General features: G+C 31.5%; 1 protein-coding gene across 3 annotated transcripts in view; it reads right to left on the bottom strand.

The window, feature by feature from the left end:
- LOC116777579 (Fanconi anemia group J protein homolog) overlaps positions 1–24,907 on the bottom strand; it is a 40,124-nt gene extending 15,217 nt beyond the window's left edge. The window contains exons 1-3 of one of the 3 annotated variants that reach the window (XM_032671209.2): positions 24,547–24,907; positions 23,754–23,865; positions 1,235–1,375 (exon numbers count right to left, since the gene is read on the bottom strand). In XM_032671209.2, the coding sequence (XP_032527100.1) occupies positions 1,235–1,375; positions 23,754–23,865; positions 24,547–24,816 (523 nt within the window). In that variant the 5' untranslated portion in view covers positions 24,817–24,907. The other 2 variants (XM_032671208.2, XM_061526352.1) reach the window with 2 other exon arrangements.
- Between the last annotated feature and the right edge of the window lie 215 nt (positions 24,908–25,122).

The raw sequence follows: 25,122 nt of genomic DNA, 5'->3' as shown, positions 1-25,122 counted from the left end.
ATTGGGCATTTATCTAAAGAAAATGCTATCTTCGTTTAGCTAATATAAAGTTTTATGAACCCACAATTATATAAGCATTACTTGGTCAGTAATATGTGTTATCAAGCACTTAAAAAAGGGTTGTTGAATATAAAATAATGTGGGCAAAGTCGCGGGTATCAGGTAGTTATAAAAAATGTTAAATTCCACAAGTACAATTAAGAGACCACCGATTAAGGTATATTATAAATTAAAACAAAAATTCTTTATTTGCCATATCACGATTAAATAGAATTTTATTTTATTTACTTATTAGATGACTTAAAAAGACATATTGATTTATATTAGATATACTCCAAAATAATGATGGAGAACAAAAAAAAAATTGATTTAAATTTGTATAATAATGTCTAAAACGTAAGAAATTCTTCGACTCAAATTAAAAACATTTTCGATTTGAAACAAATTTGTTTAAATATTTAATAACATTAAGCACATTAAAGTATTAGACCGACTAGGGGTCACCAAATCACAGAAGCCAGAAACAAATCGTATATTAAACAAAACAAATATTGACCTCACATATATTTTGTAATCAATAGAAGAAATCAAACAGACAAAACATCACACAACCGGCTGCCGTTGACGCGAGTAACAAAAAAAAAAAAACACTTGAAATCCAATGCCGGCCTTACAAAAAGGCAGATGCGCATACGCATTGAACAATGGAACATTTGTAAGCATTTGTAATACATCTAATTTTACAGCGCAAAACCATTGTATAATGCTTGTTGCGTTTTGTTAGCGTCCTGATCGACGTATCTGATAATTTGAATATGGTAAGGCATCCAGGCGTACTGAGTGGTTGTAAGTTATGAATAGATTTGACCGTGTTCTCATATATGTTGTAATTAAGATTATTTCGGTTATGATTTTCGATATATTTTTTCTTATTCTCTATTATGTTATACTGATATTATAAATGCGAAGGCATACTATTGATGTTTCTTTTTTTTTTTTTAGTTTTAGTACACAAACCTAAGTCAGTTTAGAAAGCAGGTGTTATTTGTGTGGAATGTTATGAGCTTGAATTAGAAGGAAATACTGAGTTTTAACTTAGAATACAAATCTCTATTTTTGTGCCAATTATTAAGGATTGATTTATGTTCATAATATATGTATTATTGGTTAATGGTCATGTGTGCGTGACGGTGGAAACTTTCGTAATACGTTGAAATATTTTCATATTACTCACCGTGAATAGGTCTGGTGAATGTTACTTCACATGTGTTCACGTCCTTCCGGGCACTGGAAATGAAGTCCTCAGCGCCCTGAATATCCTTTAATTGAGGATTTCTGAAATACACGTCTTTTGCTCTCTCTTTTCTAATGCGTTCTGAAATAAATACGTTTTTAAATTTTACGTGAAAGTTGAATTTGAGTTGCATTACACAGAATGTAAAATATAATATACTAGGACAGTTGATGAGTATTAAATAAAATAAATCTTAATTTTCAGATACAAATATAGTTAAATATAGCTCATATACTCGGAAAGTAAAACTTGTGAACGAGTAAGCGTAAGTGCTGCGGCTTCTTAGAATTGTGTTAAAATATTTTAGTTAACGAAGTTGTTTTAAAAAAATGTTGATATCAAAAGTTATGGTTCACGTCTACGACAAAAACTTTTAACGAACGACTCTACGTATGCCTTATTTTCAAATGAAACTTATTTCCTTTTGACGTACAATTTTGAATACAAATTAATAAAAATTTTGTTACTATATCTTTTTATTGTAGGCACACTTAGTTTTGCGACTGGGTATCTAATTGCTTTCGAGGCTAGAACATAGAATGATGAATAAAAATAATAAAAAAAAAACGTCATATTTCCGAAAGCCGGCCGACGGAAACTGCTAACCCCTCCTTTAACAAAGAGCTGTAAAGTCTCTGCAATTTGTACCCTCTTAGCATCTACCTATATACTTATCGATTTATCGCAAACACAAGTTCGTGTTTTAAAAAGTCAAGTTTTCGTATGGTATTCGATTTTGATATTTACATAAAGCTGCTAAGATTTATATTCGTTCGGTGTTTTTGCGGTGTATAAGTCTCTCTGTTTCGGAAGGCGTGTGTAAAAATGCCGTCTTGTAGGCATGCCGCCCCTCGGCCAGGCGACATTTTTACGAGAGGTGGGGTGAAGCCACCCGGACTCTCTCGTCATTTCGTTGTCATCCAGGGGCTCCTTTTTGCGCGGTCACGGCGCGAGCGTCGGCTACAATACTGTTCAGTATTTTTATTCTTTTCGAAAAGAAAATGCGAAAAAAAAAATACCGCAGAAAATCATGAACAATGGCGCCCTTGGGCGAGATTACCGCCATCAGAAAATGAATGCTTTGTTAGATCCGTCCACTGGGATGTTTTCAGTTGTTACATTAGACTTGTCATTTCCATTAGAGGGCTGAGCCGACGCGAGATGTCGCCGAACCCGCCTACGTCTTTATTTGCGTTTCAATTATGAAAGTGGCTTGTTAGAATCAATTTTGAAAAAAATATATACAGACGGTCCCACTTATACAAATTAATGTTCCATACGTTACATTTCTCAATGAATGCGCAACTTCAATGAAATGTCAAGGCTTTTGAAACTATATTCTAAACTAGTTTACAATACTATATATATATTGCGTTGTTTGTCCATCATAAATCTAATATATAAAACGAAAGAAAATTACTACAATAGCAGCACATGTAAAATATGAATTGGTTGGTTGGTTCCGACTTTGTGGTTGCAAAGTGGAGACTAGCGTTCTGAAATCTTACTTACGTATATATGGTAAAGAGCTACGGAAAAAAGTCGAAAGTATCTATGTACCTATTCCACGTGGGAAAAGCCAAGGGCCTAAACCTAGTGCATAATTAATAAATGAAAAACATCTATATTGAAGTACTACAATTTAGCATGTCGTGTTTCATCTTACAATGGTAGCATAGCTCCCTACCTACCTCCTTGTCTAAGCTCGGAGAGATAAAATGCAGAGATATTTCCCATCACATTTAACACCGCGATACCCACACGCCAGCCCTCATAGGAGTCGACAAAAGAGCACCATCCAGCGACAATAAGAGCACGTCATATGCCGAGGAGGTTGATTTAAAAAAAAAAAAAAAAACAAGTCATAGCGGCTAACTCAAAGTGAAGGCTTTTAAAGGAGGTCGCGCGATTAAAACCGTCGAAGTAATGCGATCCTCATACAAATCGGTGGCCGCAAAGCTTTGTCTTCGGACGCACATCACTATTTATAATGTCAATATGGTGAAAAGGTGTTCAATACTGCTGGTTTCGGCGTCTCTGATGTCTGCTATGAAATATACCGTCGAATACAACTATGAGAGCACAGAAATATTATTCAATCTATCGCTTTATTATTTAAAAATTTTATATACATATTTCCGTTCTACAAAAAATAAATTATGCCTAAAGTTTATACATATAACTTTATTAATATTAAAGACGTCACGTTATATATTCTCTCAGCATGAATGACTTCCATACGAAAGGAGAATCTCCCGGATCATATATAACATGTAAACAGAATAAAAAATGTAATTAATATCTTGATAGTGTCCTGTTGAAATTATAATTAATATATCGGATTTTCATTAATAGTTTGAACAGCAATACTGTTGATGTCGCAACGCGCGAATTTACATTGACGTAATAAATGATACCCATTGTAATGCGACTGTTAAATATAAAATAAGATGATAAAAATTTATTATCATATATAAAAATACGCAGCAAAATAAATTTACGTAGTCATAAAACACGGAACGTATTTCTTCCCGCATCATACTTTTATTTTCACATGTGTAGGATATTTCGGTCAGATCGTTCTGATTGACTTTTTTTATTTGTTTCTTTAGACTCGGGCTGTGTGCTGGTTCAGAATTTTTAATCTATTCCTTATTTTAGCCGTACCGATAATAAATTGTTGGTATATGAAAAAACAATATTATCTATCTTTATCATTAACAATAGCTAAATAGAATAGTTAAGGAATAGTTAGAGAAAATTTATTTCAGCGTAATTAAATATAAAATTCGTGTAAATCAAAACAGCAATGCTATAAATCCGGAACGGGAACAGGTTGTAATTTTCGTGTTTAATAAACGTTATCGAAAAAGCTACCGATCGTGGTATCGTGACGTTTGCGATAAACCCTTTATCAGATAGCGGTAGGAAGTGATGTCGCCGGGGACGCATTTCATTACGGCGAAACACTAGACGAGCTCAGTACGACATTCTTACGTTACCTACGTTTACAGCACCTATAACAGACATATGTATACGCTCGGATGTTACAGTAATTAATGCAATCTGTACGAATATAACGTGATTAGAATGCAGCCAGGCTTCGTACTATGCGATTCTACGATGGTATTCCCTTTGATGGTAGCCGTGTCTAAGAACATATCATCCTTCATTTCAATGCACCCATGATCGCAAGCACGAAGTAATGGCATTACTAATGAGTTTATAAATATATAGATTTTATCGTCGCTTCTGCAGAAATATGAAGATGTTATACTAAAAAAGTATCTGTGCTGCCTGATGAGGCCATCAATAATTCATAAACACTTCGCAATGGATAATATAAGTAATGTTCTTTTTTATAAGAGTTTCAATAATGTCGTAGAAAGTATAAAACATTTTATACGTATATATATAAATATATAAATATTATTTGTATATGAAAAACGATAAATGGTAATTGATAACCAATAATTAGCTAACGAATATTAAGGGCAGTGAATTGTACCGAGAACAATAATCGACGTATCTGCCCAAAATAGTACAAAGGTAAGGAAATAGCCAGTTTCAGCGAATAAAGGGAAGTTCAGGCCACAATGGGGCATTGGAGCCGGGAGCGGATAAAAAACGGATGTGTCAATAATTAAGTGTGTGATTCGGGAGTAGACGCCGGCGGCCATCGATTGAGGCTGGTTTTTTAATAATGTGCACGCATTGTAGAGGACAAAAGGGGCGATGCTGTGTTTTCATATGATGCTGGGGTGAAAAATATTACACCCCCGGGCGGCTATATGGGAACAGGGATCTAACTCACATCTGCTAAATGTTGGCTTAAATTTGAATTGCTCATTGCTGTAACCGTATAATTAACATTATAAATTCACTGCCGGCGTTTGTGATGTCGTATAAGCCATGAGAGCCTCATTAATATTTTGTTGTTACCAAATGTCTTCTATTAAGTACGATGCTATAAATTTTGTGCATAAATGTATTGTTGGTTTACTCTGTCGGGACTGAGCCGAGTACTAGTTACTATTATTTTATATAGTACACGTACTTTCATATTTTATATCTATGAATATTTAATGATATATTAAGATCCCAATGCGAGTATCATAACGGGGATAATTAAAACACCCTGTATTTTTGTACATAATAGACGTTAGGGATGTACAATTGTGACGCAATCGCAGCAAAATCCTCACCAGTGATCCCCCACGCACAATCTGAACCCCAGGAGGATCAGGAAATTCATCTCGCTAATCTACCCGGCCGCTGTGAATAGTAAAAGTGATGGCTCTATTCATCGAGGGGGCCTCCACCCTATGGCGGGTGTGGTGGTGGAAGGGGGGCGAGAGCGCTAAAATTTAATAAAGCCGGTCTCGACGGAGCCATGGACAACCCTTGCGATTAATTACGCACAAGATGATGGTGATGATACCTACATTATGGAAATCTCACCGAGGGTAGTTTGTTATTTATTATTAACGGCGTAATCTCCGTGTTTATAATGATTTTTAATTATTAAAATAGCCAATTAGGGCGAGCGTGCTCTATACGATGCCTGAACGTTAACAGCTTTACGATACTCCTGATATCTAAGTCCGATCACTCAACATTAATTGTACTAGTGGTGGATAATCAGTTCATTATTATCTTATATTTTTTTAATTTCTTACTTAATTCTTTGCATAAATGAGAGCTGTTATTACGTATTTTTCTTTATTTGCAGTGTTTCAATTTCAAAACTACAATACTAGTTTTTTAATATTAAAGAGAAGAAAAACATTTTAAATAAACCATGTCACAGATAACCGAACAATGGCAGAAATGCTTCCTTATTTCTCTTATTTCAGCTTATCTATCTAATATTTTAATGCATTCTATATCCATAATAATTTCTCTGTAGTATTAATATTAATATTAGTATAATAACTATGGGCGACAGAATAATGTATGCAGGTTTATTACCATACATATTAAATATAGTGTATAAAAGAAAAAAAAATGATACAGATAAAGAAATACAACAGTAAAGCTTCGTTCACAACGCAACGTTTGATAATATTCGGAAGAATCCCCGTTGTATTATTTTAAATAGAATTTTTTCGTACATATATTTCTAGCACACGTCATGAGTAAGGCGGATGGTACCGCGAACTCAGTTTCAAGTACGTGGTGGTATGTTCATGTGGCCACCCTAGCCGCAGCCAGCTCTCCTTCGAGTATATAGCTGAGTAACGACATCTTTTGTTGGCTCCGTCAAGCGTAATCCGCGCTAGCTTGAGTGTTTCACATTCGCTGGCTCTCCATTCGTCGCGAAAGCGTCACACTTCAAAACATATATAGAACACTGTGATAAGCGACAGCGTTTTTCAACAGTATAACATAATGAATTTACATTAAAGTATAACGTAACAGGTTATATATAGATATATAAAGTGATTTGATGCACGAGTAATCGTAAACAAAGACGATGTGTATCAAAGTTATAAATGACATCTTTTATCCGCTTTAACCGAATCTGCAACCGAAGCCTAAACGTGTTCGTGAGGGGTCGTATCGTCGTAATTGGCGCTCGAGTGGCAATTAGCAGGCACTTGCCTATGTCACAGCTCGACCCGTTCTGCTTTACTTATGTATACCGCGTACTATTCTTTAAGTATTAAGTCATGTGATTTGTTGAAAAAAAAATGGTATATGACTAACGTGCATCACTAATGTATAACCAAGCGAAACTTAAGGCGACCCTTGAATATTACTAATGACGTCAAGTTGATACTTAGCTAGCTAGCTTTTTAATGTGCATTCGTGTTATGAAATCGACATTTATATAACATAATTAGAGAATTATGAATAATATTACTATCATATATCAAATAATAATAGTCATTATAGTTAATCGAAGAGCAAGTGAAATTTAGTAAAATCGCTTATATTCGTATCTAGATCATCATATTAAATACCAAGTTGTATTTCAACAACAAACATATGTATATGAAGGCAACATTTATTATTAAAAGCCTCGCCCAAATCGTGTTGCGCTGAGTTCGGTCGTTGGTATCAATAATTGAATTTTGGTATTGGGGATTCATGCTTGGGGGATAACTTGGAGTCAACCTAAACCCTCTATTAATTGCTAGAATTAATTCGGTCACTTAGTATGTAAGGGAGCTCGCACATTACACTATACTAATGTTTATATGTATATGTATAGCCTGAATTATTTATTTACTTGTTCGTATATATGAAATACACTGAGTTAATTAGGAAGCTGAATATCTAGGAAGTTGATTTATATACACTGAATGATAGTATTGAAATCCTACAGGAAACTTTTTTTAATGTTCTTTTATACAATGTTATAGGTACATAACAAAAAGTCTAGTATAAGAATTATTATTGGGTGAAAAGATCATTAAAGTTATAACAGTTAAAGTGGTTTAAATTGACAGAACATTATCTGTATCAAATTATAACAAGCTACACTTGTATCGTCCTAATGTAAACTCACGTATGTTACTAATGTCAGATTTTCAGATTGTCAGATTTTTGTTTAGAACTATGTATACGTAAAATATTATCGAATAGTATAATAGCGTTAAAACTCATATTAATTCCTGGTAATACATAATAGTATAAAAGCTAAGGAGCTGAAGCTGTGTTGTAGTGAACGGTGCTCTTTATTTTGACCCTCCGAGGATGGAGGGGGTCTAATCGCAATCAATACCGGCTCCCTGATGATGCTGACTCAATACCGCTCATCTATACAACAGTATACGGAGATAACGTAAATAAATAATGACAACGGCTCATAAATTGAATATTAAATTAAACTACAACAAAATATAATAATAACCGCACATGTAACGTTCCAAAACCGTCATACGTAAACTCAAACAGATTAAATGAAATATGCTAACAAACAGTAAATTAAAGGTATCCATGGAATCCGACTCTCCACTGCGGAAATAAAAATTCATTAACAGCTACAGCCAACAAACAAAACTACTATCATGAACTCGCTATCACTTTCAGTATCACGTTGCATATCCATTTCACATATGCTATTGCGTCGCACGATCGTGACACCGACACCCCTAACCCACACCCCTATGTCAGATACACACACCTAGACCAACTTGCGTTTTCATTCCAATCAATCATCTACAAGCGATTAACATCCTTATTTTAGAGATGTAAGGTGTAGGTTTGTGTTCGTGACCTATGGCTCGGTTATATCAGGGTTGTCGCTGTGTACATAGAGGGCGCGCCCCGCTGTCGCCGAACAAACATGGCCGCGGCTAACGAGGTTTTTGCGAGCGGCTCTCGTGAGCGATTTCGCGCCTAATTTGGATGTACGATACACGGAGTGTTTTATTTTATTTGGAATTTCACGTGAATCTGACCTGAGTATTTCAGCTATTCGAGTTTTGTATTGAGGCGAGCTTTATCGAACATGCATTGTTGCTTCTGGTTGAGAGCACTTATATATCAGAGGATAACAAAATAAATCTAATTTCACGAAATTACAACTAACTTTTTTTATAAATCTTTGTAATTTGTCATGCGAAAATCGATATTTATATTATATTCATAAATGACATTTCAAATAATAGTTTAGATATTGTGAAACGGATTAAAAATATTTTTAATCCTTTTCGCAAATTAACTGTATATAATTTACCGGTTCAGTGTAAAGTCACGGTTGAGGACGTAGGATATGTGTGATTTATGATGTTATTTGTCCCATTAGAATTACATAAAGAGTAGCGTAAGCAAGCTCACGAATACTGTAAGCCGTGGGTGGAAGGTGCTCCTCACTGATATAGCCCTCGGCTCCAATATCCCAGAAACGGATGTACAATGTTTTCTTACATTCCAGTTTACTTGTTATTCGGGCAGAATTCGATTTGGACATTGTCGTGTTTGTTTTTTTCTTCGCAGTAGCGAAAGTATTTTGTAACAATTATTAAGTATATATAATGGAATTATTATTTAGAAGAGTCAGCTTTTAGGCTTAAAGTTTAAGGAATAGCAAATGCTATCAATATATTATGATGTTTATAAAAAACATAGACTGAAAATTTTTAATTCTTTTAATAGATATTTCCTACAAACTATTCAATATAAAAAAGGGTAAATGCTATTAGATATTTCATGGATTTTAAGACTGTTCGTATGTATTTGTAACCAAAATTAAATATGCGTTTCCGGATACATTTTTTTTTGAAACGCATTAGAAAATTTGTATCATTTATTTAAAACAATATGGACACCCTCCAGCTCCATTGAGGAAATTAATTGTGGGACTATTATTTTAGCTTGCATCAATTTTTTGTTTGAATTCTTTTTCTTACCCCTTGAATTGGAAATACGTTGTAATAACATGCAATATAATATATATATGCGAAGTTATTAAAGTTATAACTGGTGTTGCAAAAAGTATAAAGATGGTTTCAACCAAATAATAAGACAATTGAGGTTGGAAACGTCTTAGCACAAAATACCAGTTAAAGCAGCTGGAACTACAAATAAACCAATAATATTAATACGAAAATCCAACCTATCAGGGTGAAGTTTAGAAGCTGACCAATTTATAAAGATCTAACACCACTCGATCCAGCCGAAACGATATACAAAATATGCATTGAAACTTGGAAGCCAAGTGGTTCAATATAATCTGGAGAACTTATAAATAACATCACAAAGGCGTTCGTTAAAAAGCGCATTTCTAACAAAACGTTATTAAATCTTATTTAGAAGGGATAAAGATGTTTTGAGCTGCTTTTTGTATTGTGCCCTGGATCGGGTACTTTTGTGCCTTTTCATTGAGATCCCATTCATATTGGAATTGATGATATCTATTATGATCATATGAACTTTATTGAATAAATATAAATATTTTTAATATTTAATATAAATTTTTGTTGAGGTTAACGGAATGATGTACTACAAATCGCAGGTAAGTACAAAAAAGTTTGTTTGTCTGCACCATTTATGTCACAGAATGTGACAAAGGACATCGATCCAGCTTATCGTATTGTAGGCAACTTCCAAACGATTAGCCGTAGGCGATCCAACAGAAAGGAATGAAAGCGCCATAATGCAATCTCTGGTGACAATCTACAATGGAGTAAATAAAAACCTTACTGTATGGAATTAAAATCAACTCAATACTTCCGGAGTAAAAGTGAACGTTGATGCAGAACAAGAAATGTATAATAGCTTTTGTGATTGTTGAAATGGGATTATCGCCAGCAACACTACAACTTGTTGTATCGGATTATTGTTATTGCAAATATATATAGTTCTGTCTAAATGAATTCTCACAATATACTTGAAGTAGTTAGTGATGGAACAATTACGACTAAAGGACCGAATTAAAAAAAAAAACTTTATAAAATGGCTTGTTAGTGACAAAGTGTCTTAATGAGATCTAAGACTAGTTTTAATTTAACAAAGCAACTTATTCACTTACAAATTACATAATATAACAATAGACTTACACGTGTCAAAATTTTACGAATACAATATATTTAAAATTTATGTTTCCTAATATTTCCTAAAATTGTCTATGACTTATCTGACGCTGTCTTAGAAAAAATTGTAAATGTACAAAAAAAATCTCTATGGCATCATCTATTGAACCAATCGTAGGTAAAGTTAGTTTGTTTATCAAGGACAAGATATTTTTAGTAAGCAGCCCTTAATGGGAACCATGTATTTTTTATTTCGGAGGTCGTTCGTTAGTCACAACACTAGTAAATCAAAACTTTACAAGTTCAATATCCGTTTTGAGTACATTTAGTTCTTCCGTAGATTGCATTCGAGAGTATAGGTCCACTTGAAAAGACTCGCTCAACATCAATCCAAGCTACACTGTAAAGATTCATAAAAACCTATTCGCAATTTTTACGTGAAGGAATAAAACCCTTGCATGCAACTATTCATTACCACTGTTGGATACCGTTAGAACGTAACTAGTACTTGCAACAGACTAAATGACTCACTGGCCATTTCATTATGACACATTACATTTTTTTTTTTGTAAGTAATTTATAGAATTTACATATATCCTATACCTACATACGTCGTAACGGCTGTTCATTTACAAAAACCCAACAAACAATATAATTCCCAACGCCTCCGGTGCTTTTCGGATTACATTCTACTATTTGACAAAAACTATTTCAATTTATTGTCAACATATCTGCCCCTAGACATGTCTTTTTTCGTATCACTCCCAATCCTTTACGTTTAGCTGTCGTCCTGATGTTTTGTAATATTTTTTTATTTTATCTGTATTACTACGGGATTAAATTAATATGTTTGACAGAAAGGAATCCGTCAAAGATGCACCTGCTGTCAACTCACCGATAGTCCGAATATTAGATATTAATTATTACATAATTAATTAACGATTACTTAATTAATTAATTATTTCAAGAATCTATACTAACATATCTCTCATATGGCGATTGAAATTTAATAAAATGTGTGGCTTTTGAGAACGCGATAAGTGAAACTTATTATTGAAAGGCGAGCTCTTTTCAATTTACATCTATTTCATGGTTTGCTGTAATGCGACATGCGATAGCGAGACGAAAAACATTAAGATATATTATTTTCATAAAAGATTCATTTATAATTAACTGCCTTTATTCATACGAACTTACGAAATAATTATATCTATGAATTTCAAGACTCAATGTTGCGGTTCCGATGTAAATTTGTGTAATTTTTAATTCCTTTTAAGTATTTTAATGCATAAAATATTAACGTGGTCTAAACCGCAAACCATTAAGACAAATCTTTACATAACAATACGCTTTCTAAAAAGATTTTTGTCGTGTATATTAGATTTGTGAAAATTAAATAAATTTTACATAAAAATTACCTAAAACGAGAACATAATAGTATGTCATTAGTTCAATTTAATTGATTGTTCAATGTATTCAACATATTAACGTACCTATATGTACATCATGTGTCGAGTGACGGTAATTAAGTGGCTAGCTTCTGTAAAGGCCATCAATGTTCCAATTATAGTTTAATTACATAGAAAATTTATTACATATCTAGCTTTTGACCGCGTCTCTGTCTACCAGGATTTGTTATGCTGTTCCGATCTAGTAAAGTATGTTTTCCTAAGACCTGTCACAGTTGTATCTGATTATTGACGTTGACTTTCATATTTATATACCTTTATTGAGGTGTTTTTTTTTATATATTTTTTTTCTGATGCTGATGTATAAAAGATTGATAGTGCCTTTTGTTATTGTAGTCTTATAGTATAAAACTGGCAGAACATATGTTACAACAAAGTGTATATAAGGATCTCGTGACATGTCCTAGTAATGGATTAGTCATTGACAAAACATCGCTTTCATCGATCTGACCAACTTCAATTTAAAGACTTCACTTGATGCTGCAATTACTTTCACTTTCACATCAATAGTTACATTATTACTGTAAAACTAATTTCAATCTCGTTTCTGCTAGGAAAAGTTTGCGCTAGAAAAGAAAATTCAGGTGGGTATTATATTTTTTGATATATATTTAAGTAAAAAAGTGACATCTGATGACATTTATATCGTGATACAGATTAATTTAAAGAAATGAATTATCCTAAATGAATGTAAATATGTGCACTTAAATGCAATTAATGTGTAAAAATAAAATGATCTAAGCCCCCGGCACTATTCACTTTGACATTCCGTTACAAAAAAAAATATATATTTATTTATGTTCATGTAAAAAAAATAAAATAGAAAGGATTGTCGATATGGAGATAAAAAGAATGTTCGTAAAAATAATAATTACACGAACCCGAACTCGTGGTACTCTCCTGTCAGCTCGAGTAGTGACACGTTTACAAATCTAAATTAATCCTTTGCATTTGTTGAACAAGCTCTCAAAGGTCCTTTGTCAAAACAATTCACCAGATCAATGTTCTTGGCTATGTATTAATTACAAAAAATCGTCAACCCTGACGCGATGCTTTGAGCTCAACACACCCCTGATACAAACGGTTCACCCACCGGGAAAATGATTCTTAGCATTATGTGCCGGCAGTGCAAAGTCCCATATCATTTCTGTCAACATTAGCTTACGAATAGGGCTATTTAAAATATGCCGTACTTATTTTTGAATCGTATTGCTGATGCTGTAAGGTCCATAGCTCCCTGCGCGTCAGTTATAGCCAGGGGTGTGAATTAGGATATAATAAAGGCGACACAAGAGGGGAATGTCACCATGCTTAATGTCAAACATGCCTTTGAAGTTTTATGTAAAATGTTAATGCGTTTGTTTATGTGACAAATGGCGTTTGTTGTTCAAGGGGCGTATGCTGTAGGTACGCATGTCAGAACCATGATATTTATTTAAAGACCCTCACTTTTTAATGGGAATAAGCAACTTTATCGTGCTGCGTCAGCTTTGATGGTTAAATGGCAGATAGCATTGGCCTTTATATTCAAGTCCAGTTTGTGATTTAAAAAAAAATAGATCCTCTTTTTGTAGTAAAAAAAAAGTAGGTACATGAATCGAACGAACCGAGTGTTTTTTTGTAAATAATAACTCCGACATAGTACGAATGAAATGATAAATAACATAACATTTTTACAAATATAATAACCAAATAATAATGAAGTGTCTAAAATTTACACCTTATTGAAATAATACATTGAATTCATTTTCGGCTAGGAAACGTATTATATAGAAAAATATTTCATATACGTCTCTTATAACAGATTATAAATATGACAGGTTATAAATCAGAATTTAAAACTCTGATGTAATAACCCTGATGAATAAAAGATTTTATTTTTAGTCGTCGTTTGAAAGCTTACCTACATGATTTTAAATATATATCATATAATGAAAATTAATAATATGTTACAAATTTTATATTATAATATTTGTATGGCTTTACTATAAAATTGTATTTTCATTAAAAGAAATTTTTAATTATATTAAAACTTTTTAATTATACTAATGCTACAACATACACATTCGTATTTATCTTTCTCGTATATTTTTTTGGATGCAAATAATTTTTAATTAAAAATTGTTTTAAGTACGCTTTGTATCTCTGAGAAGCAAAATATTGAATTAATAAAATCTGTGTGGTTATCGGTTCAGAGCTAATGATCAGATCAGAGAATGTCTTTCACACAAATATAACATATATACAAAAAATCTCGTACAAATCGAAACCACTTAAAATACTCCTACTAAAAATTCTCGTACTAAATATTATAAATAACTAGTTTGTTTTTCAGCAAATTTTATGAAAAACTACATTTAGTAAACCGGAGAGGCTTAATTTTAAGTTCCGAGATTAATTGTCCTTGCTTTGTTTGAATAGGATTTCATTCAGTGCTTATTTCATTTCGGATTAATTTCATTTGTTTTCTGTACGTCCGTATGATAAATCTACTTTGAAAATTATTGAAGTTACTACGGTATGTAAAAAAATCATTAAAAAAAAATATATAAAAAGGACTATACAGACGAATTAATTTCGAAATACGGTTTTATTTACAACAATAATTAAACCAGGTCTATCTCAATGAGGATACCTATCTAAGACTTTCGAGATTATTTATTTAAATAAAATTAATATTTTCGGATGTACAAAGCGTTTATTTTTATTTTAAATTATACGTTATAGCCGCGCGGCGTTGCAAAGTAACCGACACGTCGCGTCGGGTGTATACGTATAGTTTAAAATAATAAAAAACGCGTTGTAAATCCAAAGAGCTCTATGACCATGCATATATTAAATAAAGATTATAATTAAATTCTGAGCCTTAATGGTTATTCGACTAATTACATTATCGATAAGCGAGAGATGAAAAATTAAGTTAATACAAAAAATTGTGATATAATAAAGCAATTATCATATTATATTATATCATTATCATAACAAAATAATAGAATAAAAGATATTTAATCAACTCAGTAAAATAAATAGTCGTTTGTCTACTAGACATGGGTATGTAATAATTTAAAATGCTCCGATTTAAATTCGATTGTTCTCAAACATTATTAGAGAACGATCAATGTTATTTACTTTAGTGTAGATACTTTAAAATGCTCCTGTGACTGTCGAAGACAATTATCTCGATATTGGTATACAACTATTTTATGTCTGAATACAACAATCTAGAATATTGATAATGACTAATTAAGTTTTATTTCTAATACGCGCAAGAGACGTCTTATACCATAGACTTAAGATATAGATAGGGATGATCCCACATGGATGATGGATAACTGGATAAGGGTTATAATTAATGTCGGCCATGGATTTAAATGATAATATTCATAGCGACAAATATAATTTATCAATGATATATACCTGTTTGGACTATACTTATTATAGCTGTTCGATCGCTGAACAAATAACTGACGTATGTCAAACAAATGTCAATATTTTCCAATCGTGCAAACAGTACTATCGAAAAATTATTTAATCGTCGAGTTATCCTAATTTACTTTTATGTTTTTTTTTTTTTACTAGAAATAAACAAAGTTTATGGCCGTAGATTTAGAGGGCTTTAAAATAATTACTCGTAATGAATATTCCGAGTTCCTTTACATAGATAATACGATATTAAATATTATAATTACAGCCGCTTCTGTTATTACTAAGCCCTCGGATCGCGATCTGGACTTGCATTTCTCTGTTTTACAGACATAGCGCTTATGAATTTTAATTGAGATATGTACTTATGACGACCTTCGAAGTTCGTACCGGCTTCACAACAGAATTTACTTAGTAGAAGAAGCATTATAAACATTAAAATACATAAAGTTTTCTGTTTTTCATGCAAAAGTAAATGTAAGAAGGTTATTATAAATTCTTTAGTTTTGCAATAGAAACTCCTTGCAACATAAGTGCAGGATCAACAGTATTTTTTAAATATAGAATATCAACAAAAGAAATTCGAAAATATAAAAAAAATATTATACAAATCCAGTAATAATATGCCAGTAACGTCGCAGTTAATTTTTATGTCTGGTCAAACATAGCAACCGAATAAACTCGGCATATATAACCAGTCAATTATATATATATATATACATACATTATTATGACGTGATTTCTATTATAATATATATATATATATATATATATATATATATATATATATATATATATATATATATATATATATATATTAATAGAAATCACGTCATAATAATGTTTTTAATTCTAAATAAATTAAAAGTAAAAATCCTTTTTAATATGACATAATTTCATTTGAATGAATTTTAAATTAAATATATGCTTTTAAGCCTTTCCATACGCACTTATAACGTCATTATATAATTTTATACGATAAAAGCATCTCGCTGGATTTAAGTGCTCGCGTAACTATGTTTGAAAATTTTAATAGTTGAAATAGATCACACTGAGTTATATAATTTACTTGTTTTGCTACACAAGTAAATCGAGTAAATTTGAATAAATGACTTATAATAGCTATGGCTCTGTTTGTTTTAGCGATTCTGGTTCACATTAAATATACTATAATGTGCAAAGATTTTTGATGCTGAGGTGTTGGAGTCTACTCACCACAACGTATCATACTGTGACCGTATTAGGAACGTGTCAGGATCGGCATGGAACACGATATGCTCCATTATATAATATACTGATCGCCGACGGAACGATCTAGTGATATAGTCCCATACTTTTCAATACAAAGAATTTGTTTTTGCTGGACACGTTTCTGTTACGGTAATAGTTAAATCCGTAGTAGTGGGTAGAATTGTGGTAGGCGTACACAGAACGACGTTGGTTCGTTTATTCAAATGATCTGTCACATGCCACGGATTACGGGTTTAAAACTTGGCGATTATAAAAGATTTCAATTAAATACCGAGCAGTAATAAAAGAAATAAATCAATGATTGCGTTGCTGTATGCGAAGTAAATACTTATATTTAAGAATTAAATTTATTTTAATAAGCGCGTAAAGAATTTTATATTTCCTTTAATAGTACGTATATAAGTATTAATTAAAAAAATCTCAATTAATTGTGAATCCTTCTATAGATGTTTATAATAAGAAACAAGTTCCTACGAATTTCGATAGATGGCGTTGTTTTAAACACACCCACTATCTTGCTCTTCATGTTAATAGTTCATAGCTACTCCTATAGATGGCTCTTACACTAGTTTGGCAATTGCTTGTTAATATTTAGTGAAATAGTATCATTCTATAAGTATACGTATAAATAAAGCGCAATATGTAAATTCAATAGGCTTCGACAATACAGATTGTACAGTAATATAAAATAATGACAGTGAACAGTAAACATAAATCAACAATCAGAACACGATCCCATTTACATTTACGACCGAGGATACAATTTAAAAATATATATATTAATGACAATACTAATTCGAAGATAAAGGTTCGGATAGTCACGAAACCGAGGAACTCCATACTAATAGATTGACGTGCTCAAAACTGTAAAATTACCATTTGAATGCGATTCGAGAGAAAAAAAAACATTTTTTTTAAACGATTAGAATATGGGGTTAGAACACGAAGTACTGATTCATTATTTGAGTAAATATTGGTGGTACAACATCGGTTTAATGAGGGTCACATTTGAATAATTTAATACATAACACTCATTGTAGATTATTATCCGTAAAAAAAAAACCTTATATTCCTATATAAAAAAAAATTATAGTATCTTGTTCTATGAAAGCTTATATATTTTTTTTTAATAAAATGGTATTTGTCATAAAACAAAGAATTCGTAACAAAAGTTCTTTCAAACCTTCAGTAGTACTTCTGGAACTAGACAAATGGATGCCGAGGGCTAGCAAGTCGGTCAAGTAACACTTGTATGATCGGTGCGAATTGAAAATTATATTTATATTTTTTTCCACTTTAATATAAATTTAATATAATAATTTAGGGCAGTAAACAAAAAAAATGGCATGTCTTATATATATTAACGATAAAATCCATAAATAAATACAAATCTCTATATCTCGGATGGTTGGTTATACGAAAATTTTAAAATACCCTCGCATTCGAAGACAATGTAAATCAATACGTAAGATTTTATCGTATCAGTTGCGGGTTATATTTTTAACAGCGGAAGCCGCATTACAGTTCGATTAAATCTGGCAATAATCATATTTATTTTACTGTTATGGCGGTTAACGACGGTTAATGGCCCAAAATCGGCTACCCCTTTATTGTCACGGAAAAATCGTGCTCTATGCACCACGTGATACTTTTACGTTTTGTATAAAAATTTGAATATTCCCTTTGTTTGTTTGTTATGAATATATCACAGTTATATTTTGTATTAAACTTTACATACATTAATTCATTTGTCGAATCTTAATCAAGAAAATGTATAAGGACATGTTTTTTTCTAAAAAATCTTCGTATAAGACAGGGATTGTTGAGATATACACTAGGTTCGGTAAAAACTATCTTGAATCTATATAAAGAACAATGAAATTTAAATTATAACACTATAATCTAAATATATTTTTGATAAACAGCACAAAATCAATATAACAACAGTTATAACAACGAGATTTTCTATATAACATGAAACATTAAAAAACGTATAATAAAAACAAATTGAAAAAGTTCCCTCAAGAAACTCGGAAACGTAGTCGCGAGTGTATGATCACTGGCATAAATCTATATGTAAATGAAGCGAGCTCGCAATAACAGTCGTCTCGTAAATAAAGTTTAGTGTACAATGACAACGATGGCAACCCTTGCTTGTTAAATTAACGCTACGCGGGAGGTACGGCTATACTACGAGTATTATAACTAATGTTTATACTTTATACACTTCAGCCAGATCGATATATAGACTCGGGTTATCGAATCTTTGTAATAACCGAGTATTTAACTAATGTAATGGTTCGCATTTTCAAATCGTATTCGACTACTTTCCAGTTATTTGCAGTGTATAGTGTTCACGGTGAAACTTAGAGCGATGTTTACTTTGTTATCGAGAAGTTAGTCTAACACAGATTTCTAATGAATTAGTTCTGATCATTGGTTAAAACGGAACTGAAAGAAGTTATGCCTAATAAAACTGTATAGGAAATAAAAATCTAGAACCCTCTAGATTTTCTTTTCTTGAATTCTAATCTAATCCGAATGACCTGAAATTCCGTACCATTTGTGGTTACATACAAAAAGGTATTGAAGTCTTGCGATATTTGAATTAGCTATCTGAAATGATGTAAATGATACTATCCACTATTAATACGTTGTTTCCAGTATATAGTCAATTCTGAACGTATCTTAGTTTGTGTGAACAAAGTACGGACTTAATGTGTACCTAAATGGTTTGAAGTAACGGCATGAAAAGCGTATCTATGATTCTGATGGACAGGTTACTTTACTGTAGTCTGTCTAGTTTTATATAACTTTAATATATATTTAAGTAATGGACATAAAAAATATAAAATAGAAGTTTTAAAGTTTTCCAAGTCATTCTCGACTGAAAACTTTCTAAATTTTTTTTCAATAAACCCAAAATTTTGTCAATTCTCTAAATTCGTATACCTCTATTACTACTACTATTACAGATACTTAATTTTTTTTACTTTATTGACCGAGAAACGGGCAAATCTGTATATGTGACGATGCAAACATGGACTAAGTATACATAACTATTACAATAATAAAAATAGTACACCAATCATGATGTCGACTGAAAAAATATTATCACACTAAAATATTATGTTTGAAAATAAAATCTGCTACGATAATGATAAAAAATCTCATACGATTTAAATGAAGATGACAATTGTGTTCACAGCGAGATAGTGCCGAGTTTATAAATTGAGACATTGTAATTCAATTTAGCAAAAGGGTTGTCAAACGAGGAATAGCAAAAAAAATATATAGTGAAGGGAGTTGAGAGGGAGCAGAAGATATGTTAGGGCGGCGACGGTCCCCGGCTTGGGATCGAGTAATTGATGCGATCAAAATTACAAGGTTCCCGTTAATTTGATGGAATTTAGTGTCGCGTTTAAGAAAAACTCCACGAACATGTTGCAATATGTGTTTCATTTCTCGCTGACTACAGCAGTTTTACAACATCTAGAATCGTAATATCCATTGTATGATTACATTGACGTGAGCGAACAATATGATAAATTTTATTAAAAAGGAAGAACCTTATGTAGGGTTTTGTGGGAACAAAAATATCGCTTGACCAAGAAGTCTTTGAATAAATTAGTTTTTTTAAGTCTTACTAAAATAGCCAAATATATTTGAAAAACATCAGTGAAAACACAACTTCATTGCCTTTGAAATCGTATTCACAATATGAAAAATATTTCGTGACAAACGACTAAAAAACGCTGTCCAGATCATTTAGTGGCACGATTGAGACGTCAACTTTTTTGACACAAACAAAATTACCGAAACAATTCGTGACCAAGAAACGTTGGATACAAACTTGACACATGCCACAAACAAATGCTTAATGGCATTTTATTCTCACTGAAAATTTTAAATTCACGTAATTTTATAGACAAACAAACAAACAAAAAAAAAATAGTCCCAGAGCTTCCGTCTGTGCATTACTTTAATAGATAGCGTTGGTTAAACATTTTGACACACAGATGTTAGATCTGAAATATGTTTGTGAACAGCGTTCAGCCTGTGCCATGTTAAAGAAAAAAATATATATATTTCAATATTCGATTCACTTATATCTGGAAATGCTTGTCCCTTTTCAGAAAACGTGACGTCTATATGAATGTTGCTTATTTGTTTCACTGCGTCTAAATTCTTCATATCTACTTTTGTTCGGAAATTTTAATAGTGTAAGAGCTTCATAATATATTTATAAAAATATATATTTTTTGAGATCTCTTTTAACTTTGATATGTTTGTCCAAGTGTAAGTTTTATTTCACATATTAAAAAATGACTATTAATTTTATTAATACTATAATCATACAAAACACTCAAAGCTAATGATAACGACTCTATAATGCTGCGAATTCTAGGAAAATGTTATCGGTTAAGTACCGAGCTATAATTTTACGTAATTCAATTGTCCATAGTTATTCTAGAAACTTTGTATGAAAGTATTTTTGTTACTGTATCTTTAAAAAAAATATTAATTTCGATACAATTTTCGTGTTTCAAATACGCTTATTGATTGAAATTACATAAAAGAGGAGCTCTATGAAAGCATGTAGAGTCAGGTATTTTCATATCTTATATAGTATACATACAGAGATTAAAATAGTTTGTTTGTCAAAGAAAATTTAAGGACGATCTGTTGATTAATATTCTGGAACGTCGAAGTTATATGTTCGTTCAATATTAATACCCAGCTATCGTACAGACATTTAGAGATATGGAGCGAATTAGAGCTAAGCTGGTTTGTTGATTAAAGTTTTAAGAAACTACAAATACATTATAATACACGACTGACATATGAATTCACGTAATATATTAATTCTCGTTGCATATCTATATTACCAGTAGATAGATAAACAGAATGTATAACTTTATGTACATACTATGATAGCAATACTAAATTGATTGTCACAGTAATTGAGTGAACTTGAAATATTGCTTTTAGCATAATAAGACTGCGACATACTTTAATAGCTGTAGTTCGATATCATCTTGGTAATACACTAGCTTCTGCGAACGGTTTTTATCGTCTTAATGTAATATTTTCAGGTATATTGTGTTCCGACGTCGCTATGCCATTTCCATTAAATGAGAATCATTGATAATTTGAGTTACAATTAAATTCGAATGAGATAATTCGATGTTTTTATATAAATGTATTTATTCAATCATAATATTTATAAATCAATATAAACATACAGTAAGACGTAAAGACGGAATCGATGTAGCAAAATTTCATAAATATTGCGTACCTCAGAACTACGTTGATGGACTTGTAAAATTGAAAAAGCGTATAACGAAGCCCAAAGAGGATTTAATACAGAAATAAATAAAAAATATATTACATTAACATACCTATACTATTTACTTTTATTTGTTCTCAGTCGAGTTGAAATTTTCAGTCAGCTAACTTATAATGACAATAGCTGTATAAACAGTATAACGATCGGAGAAATAGTTTTGGGTGTAAAATTGCAACGGTAATAATTAAGATGTATGCACCTGAAATTTTTTTTACAACACTATCATACACTAATATCATTAATGAATAGTTCAATTATTTTGTGAATATCGTTTTAATTATATTGTAAACATTAAACCGCTACCGCAATTACTGTTTATGAGACTCTAATTTATTCGTATGTTCAATATTTAGGTATTACGCGAACGCGGAACATATCTATTTTATGGACTATTAATTAACGTATGCACGATTATTATGTATTCCAACAATTTTGGTTTCGGATTCAATTAATTTTAATTGAATGCTATACTTGGTTCTGTACGTCCACGATACCAAATGTGGTACAGCAAAAATGTTGTATCATACTAATATCGAATTATACGTTACTAACGTATAATTGAAACGGAATCACTAATATGTTTTGATTATGTTACGGTTTATAATAGCAAGTGGTTTATCGGTTAATGATATTGTCTTTATGTATAACAAATATATGATATCACATGATTACGATGGTCGATTATTGATAGTAGCAATCGTGTAACAATAAAAGACTTGTAAAATATCAGGTACATCCTTATTGCGGGTGACTGTTAACATGCAACAATTGCGGGTAGTGCAATTTTCATGTTAGTCAGTTTGCGATGTCGCTTCAAGGTTTTTGATTTATGTAATATAGGCGACCGGAGCACGCGACGGCTCAACATCAATTGATGTAACTTGTTCTATCGCTAATGCGAACTTATTTTTACTATGTACATAAGCCCAATTCATTTGAATTATCTTTTTTTTTTAAAAGAAAAATCAGTTGAAATCCTACTACTAATATGATTAATGTTGGAAAGAATCAAGATATCAATACAGTAGAACATAACAGAATCCGTGACACAAAGCTTGTGTGTTAAAAATTTACTTTTGCAATTTATAAATAATAGATTTCCTTTCATATCTATACTATATCTGGGCACCATTAATTCAATTATGCATTTTTGATGTTAGTTCAGAAATGTTTGTAAACTAATTTGTAAGTAAAAAGTTTAAAGGTCAAGGCGATTTCAAATATCGGTCGATAACAAAATACGGCTGTACTAACAGAATGATTCGACAGTGGTACATTGGAGTTAATCAAAATTATATTTATGTTGCAGAATACTCTCATATAAATGTAGATATTAAATGCTCTTAAACAATATTGATAATTAATATCCCATAATAACTATTACTATAAACAATTCGGTCAAACCATCCAAGATTTGGATGGTACATAAGTGTGTCCGCTGCATAACATTAACTGATACTTATATAATAATAGTTTCAATATACCTTCTTCCCTTTTTTGCCAGGCAAGTGAAGAACATAGCAAGGCCAGAGTTTTGCCGGTGCCAGTTGGACTCTCCAAGAGGCAATTCTGACCCTCATTTATTGCTTTTATAACCTGTTTGATACAAATAAATGTCTTACAGAACCTATAACAACTGATTTTCAACTCCGTTCATATCTTCTTGTTTCGATCATAGATGGTAACTATTAATTTATATGTGTTATTTGTGTAATAATGACGAGTGAGACAAAGATTAATAATTAATTGAAGCATTAATGGATTGTACTCCGAGAGCTTATTCATTCCATATTTATTGTTTTAAATAATTATAAAGGTATGTATGTCTCTTATAATTCAAATAACAAACTACATTTTGCTGGTGTAGTATTAAGAAATGTACAAGGTGGAAGTCAGTCAGATTTCAAAATTGATGTAAAATTTTAATTTGAAGAAAAGAAATGTTTATACACATATTTGTTTGTCAAATCATTAATATATGTACAGATTAAACAGATTTAGTTCATAATATTGCATTTTGTTGACCGCCAGACAACAGAAAAATATGTTAGCAGTACTACTATTTCAGTTACAGCTTTATATTAATAGCTTTTACTTCATTTAAGTGTCTTTATAATGGATATGACTCTTACCATTTAAATCAAATCAAATCTGACATATATCTCAAGCATGAACTATGTTTATATTTTGGAATGATTACTTTAATAACTATTTATATTTTTTCATTACTTTGATATGGCAGAAACAATATATGTTAATTTCAAACCAGTTGATTACCTTTGACATAACAACCATTTGGCAACGGTATGGCTCTATTGGCAGTACTACTTCAACACCGAGAATTGTTCTCTTGATCATTAAATTATCTTTTCGAGAAGACATCGTTGTTGATGGTTTTATTTCGCATTTACTACTTTCCCCCACTTTTGAAGAAAACATATTTGAAATCAGAACCTGTCTTAATTTTTTTTCCTCACTCTTGGATGTTAGTGAGGATTCCAGGTCAACTTTGTTTTCTAAATTATTCTTAGACCGTTTTGAAGACATACTAGTTTATTGTCTATTGAAGGATTGTCTTTTCCCGCTTTTAAATGATAATAAGACCCAAATGTCATTTGTTATTTTACTGTAAGTTATGACGACTGTTAACAATGACTTCTTGACATTAGATAACATATTTATCGTTCAGAAACCCTTTAAAATAAATATTTAAAAATAATTAAAAATAACAATATCAAAATCTAATATAGTAAACCTTCAAAACTACAATTTTTATATTCATTTCGTTTTAATAGCAACAACATTTTACTTCATAAAAAAACATTTTTTTGTCATAGGTTACAATTTTAATCT

This window comes from Danaus plexippus, chromosome Z (genome assembly GCF_018135715.1).
Source record: "Danaus plexippus chromosome Z, MEX_DaPlex, whole genome shotgun sequence".
NCBI classification, from domain to species: Eukaryota; Metazoa; Arthropoda; class Insecta; order Lepidoptera; family Nymphalidae; genus Danaus; species Danaus plexippus.
This window is presented reverse-complemented; position numbering and strand designations above follow the sequence as displayed.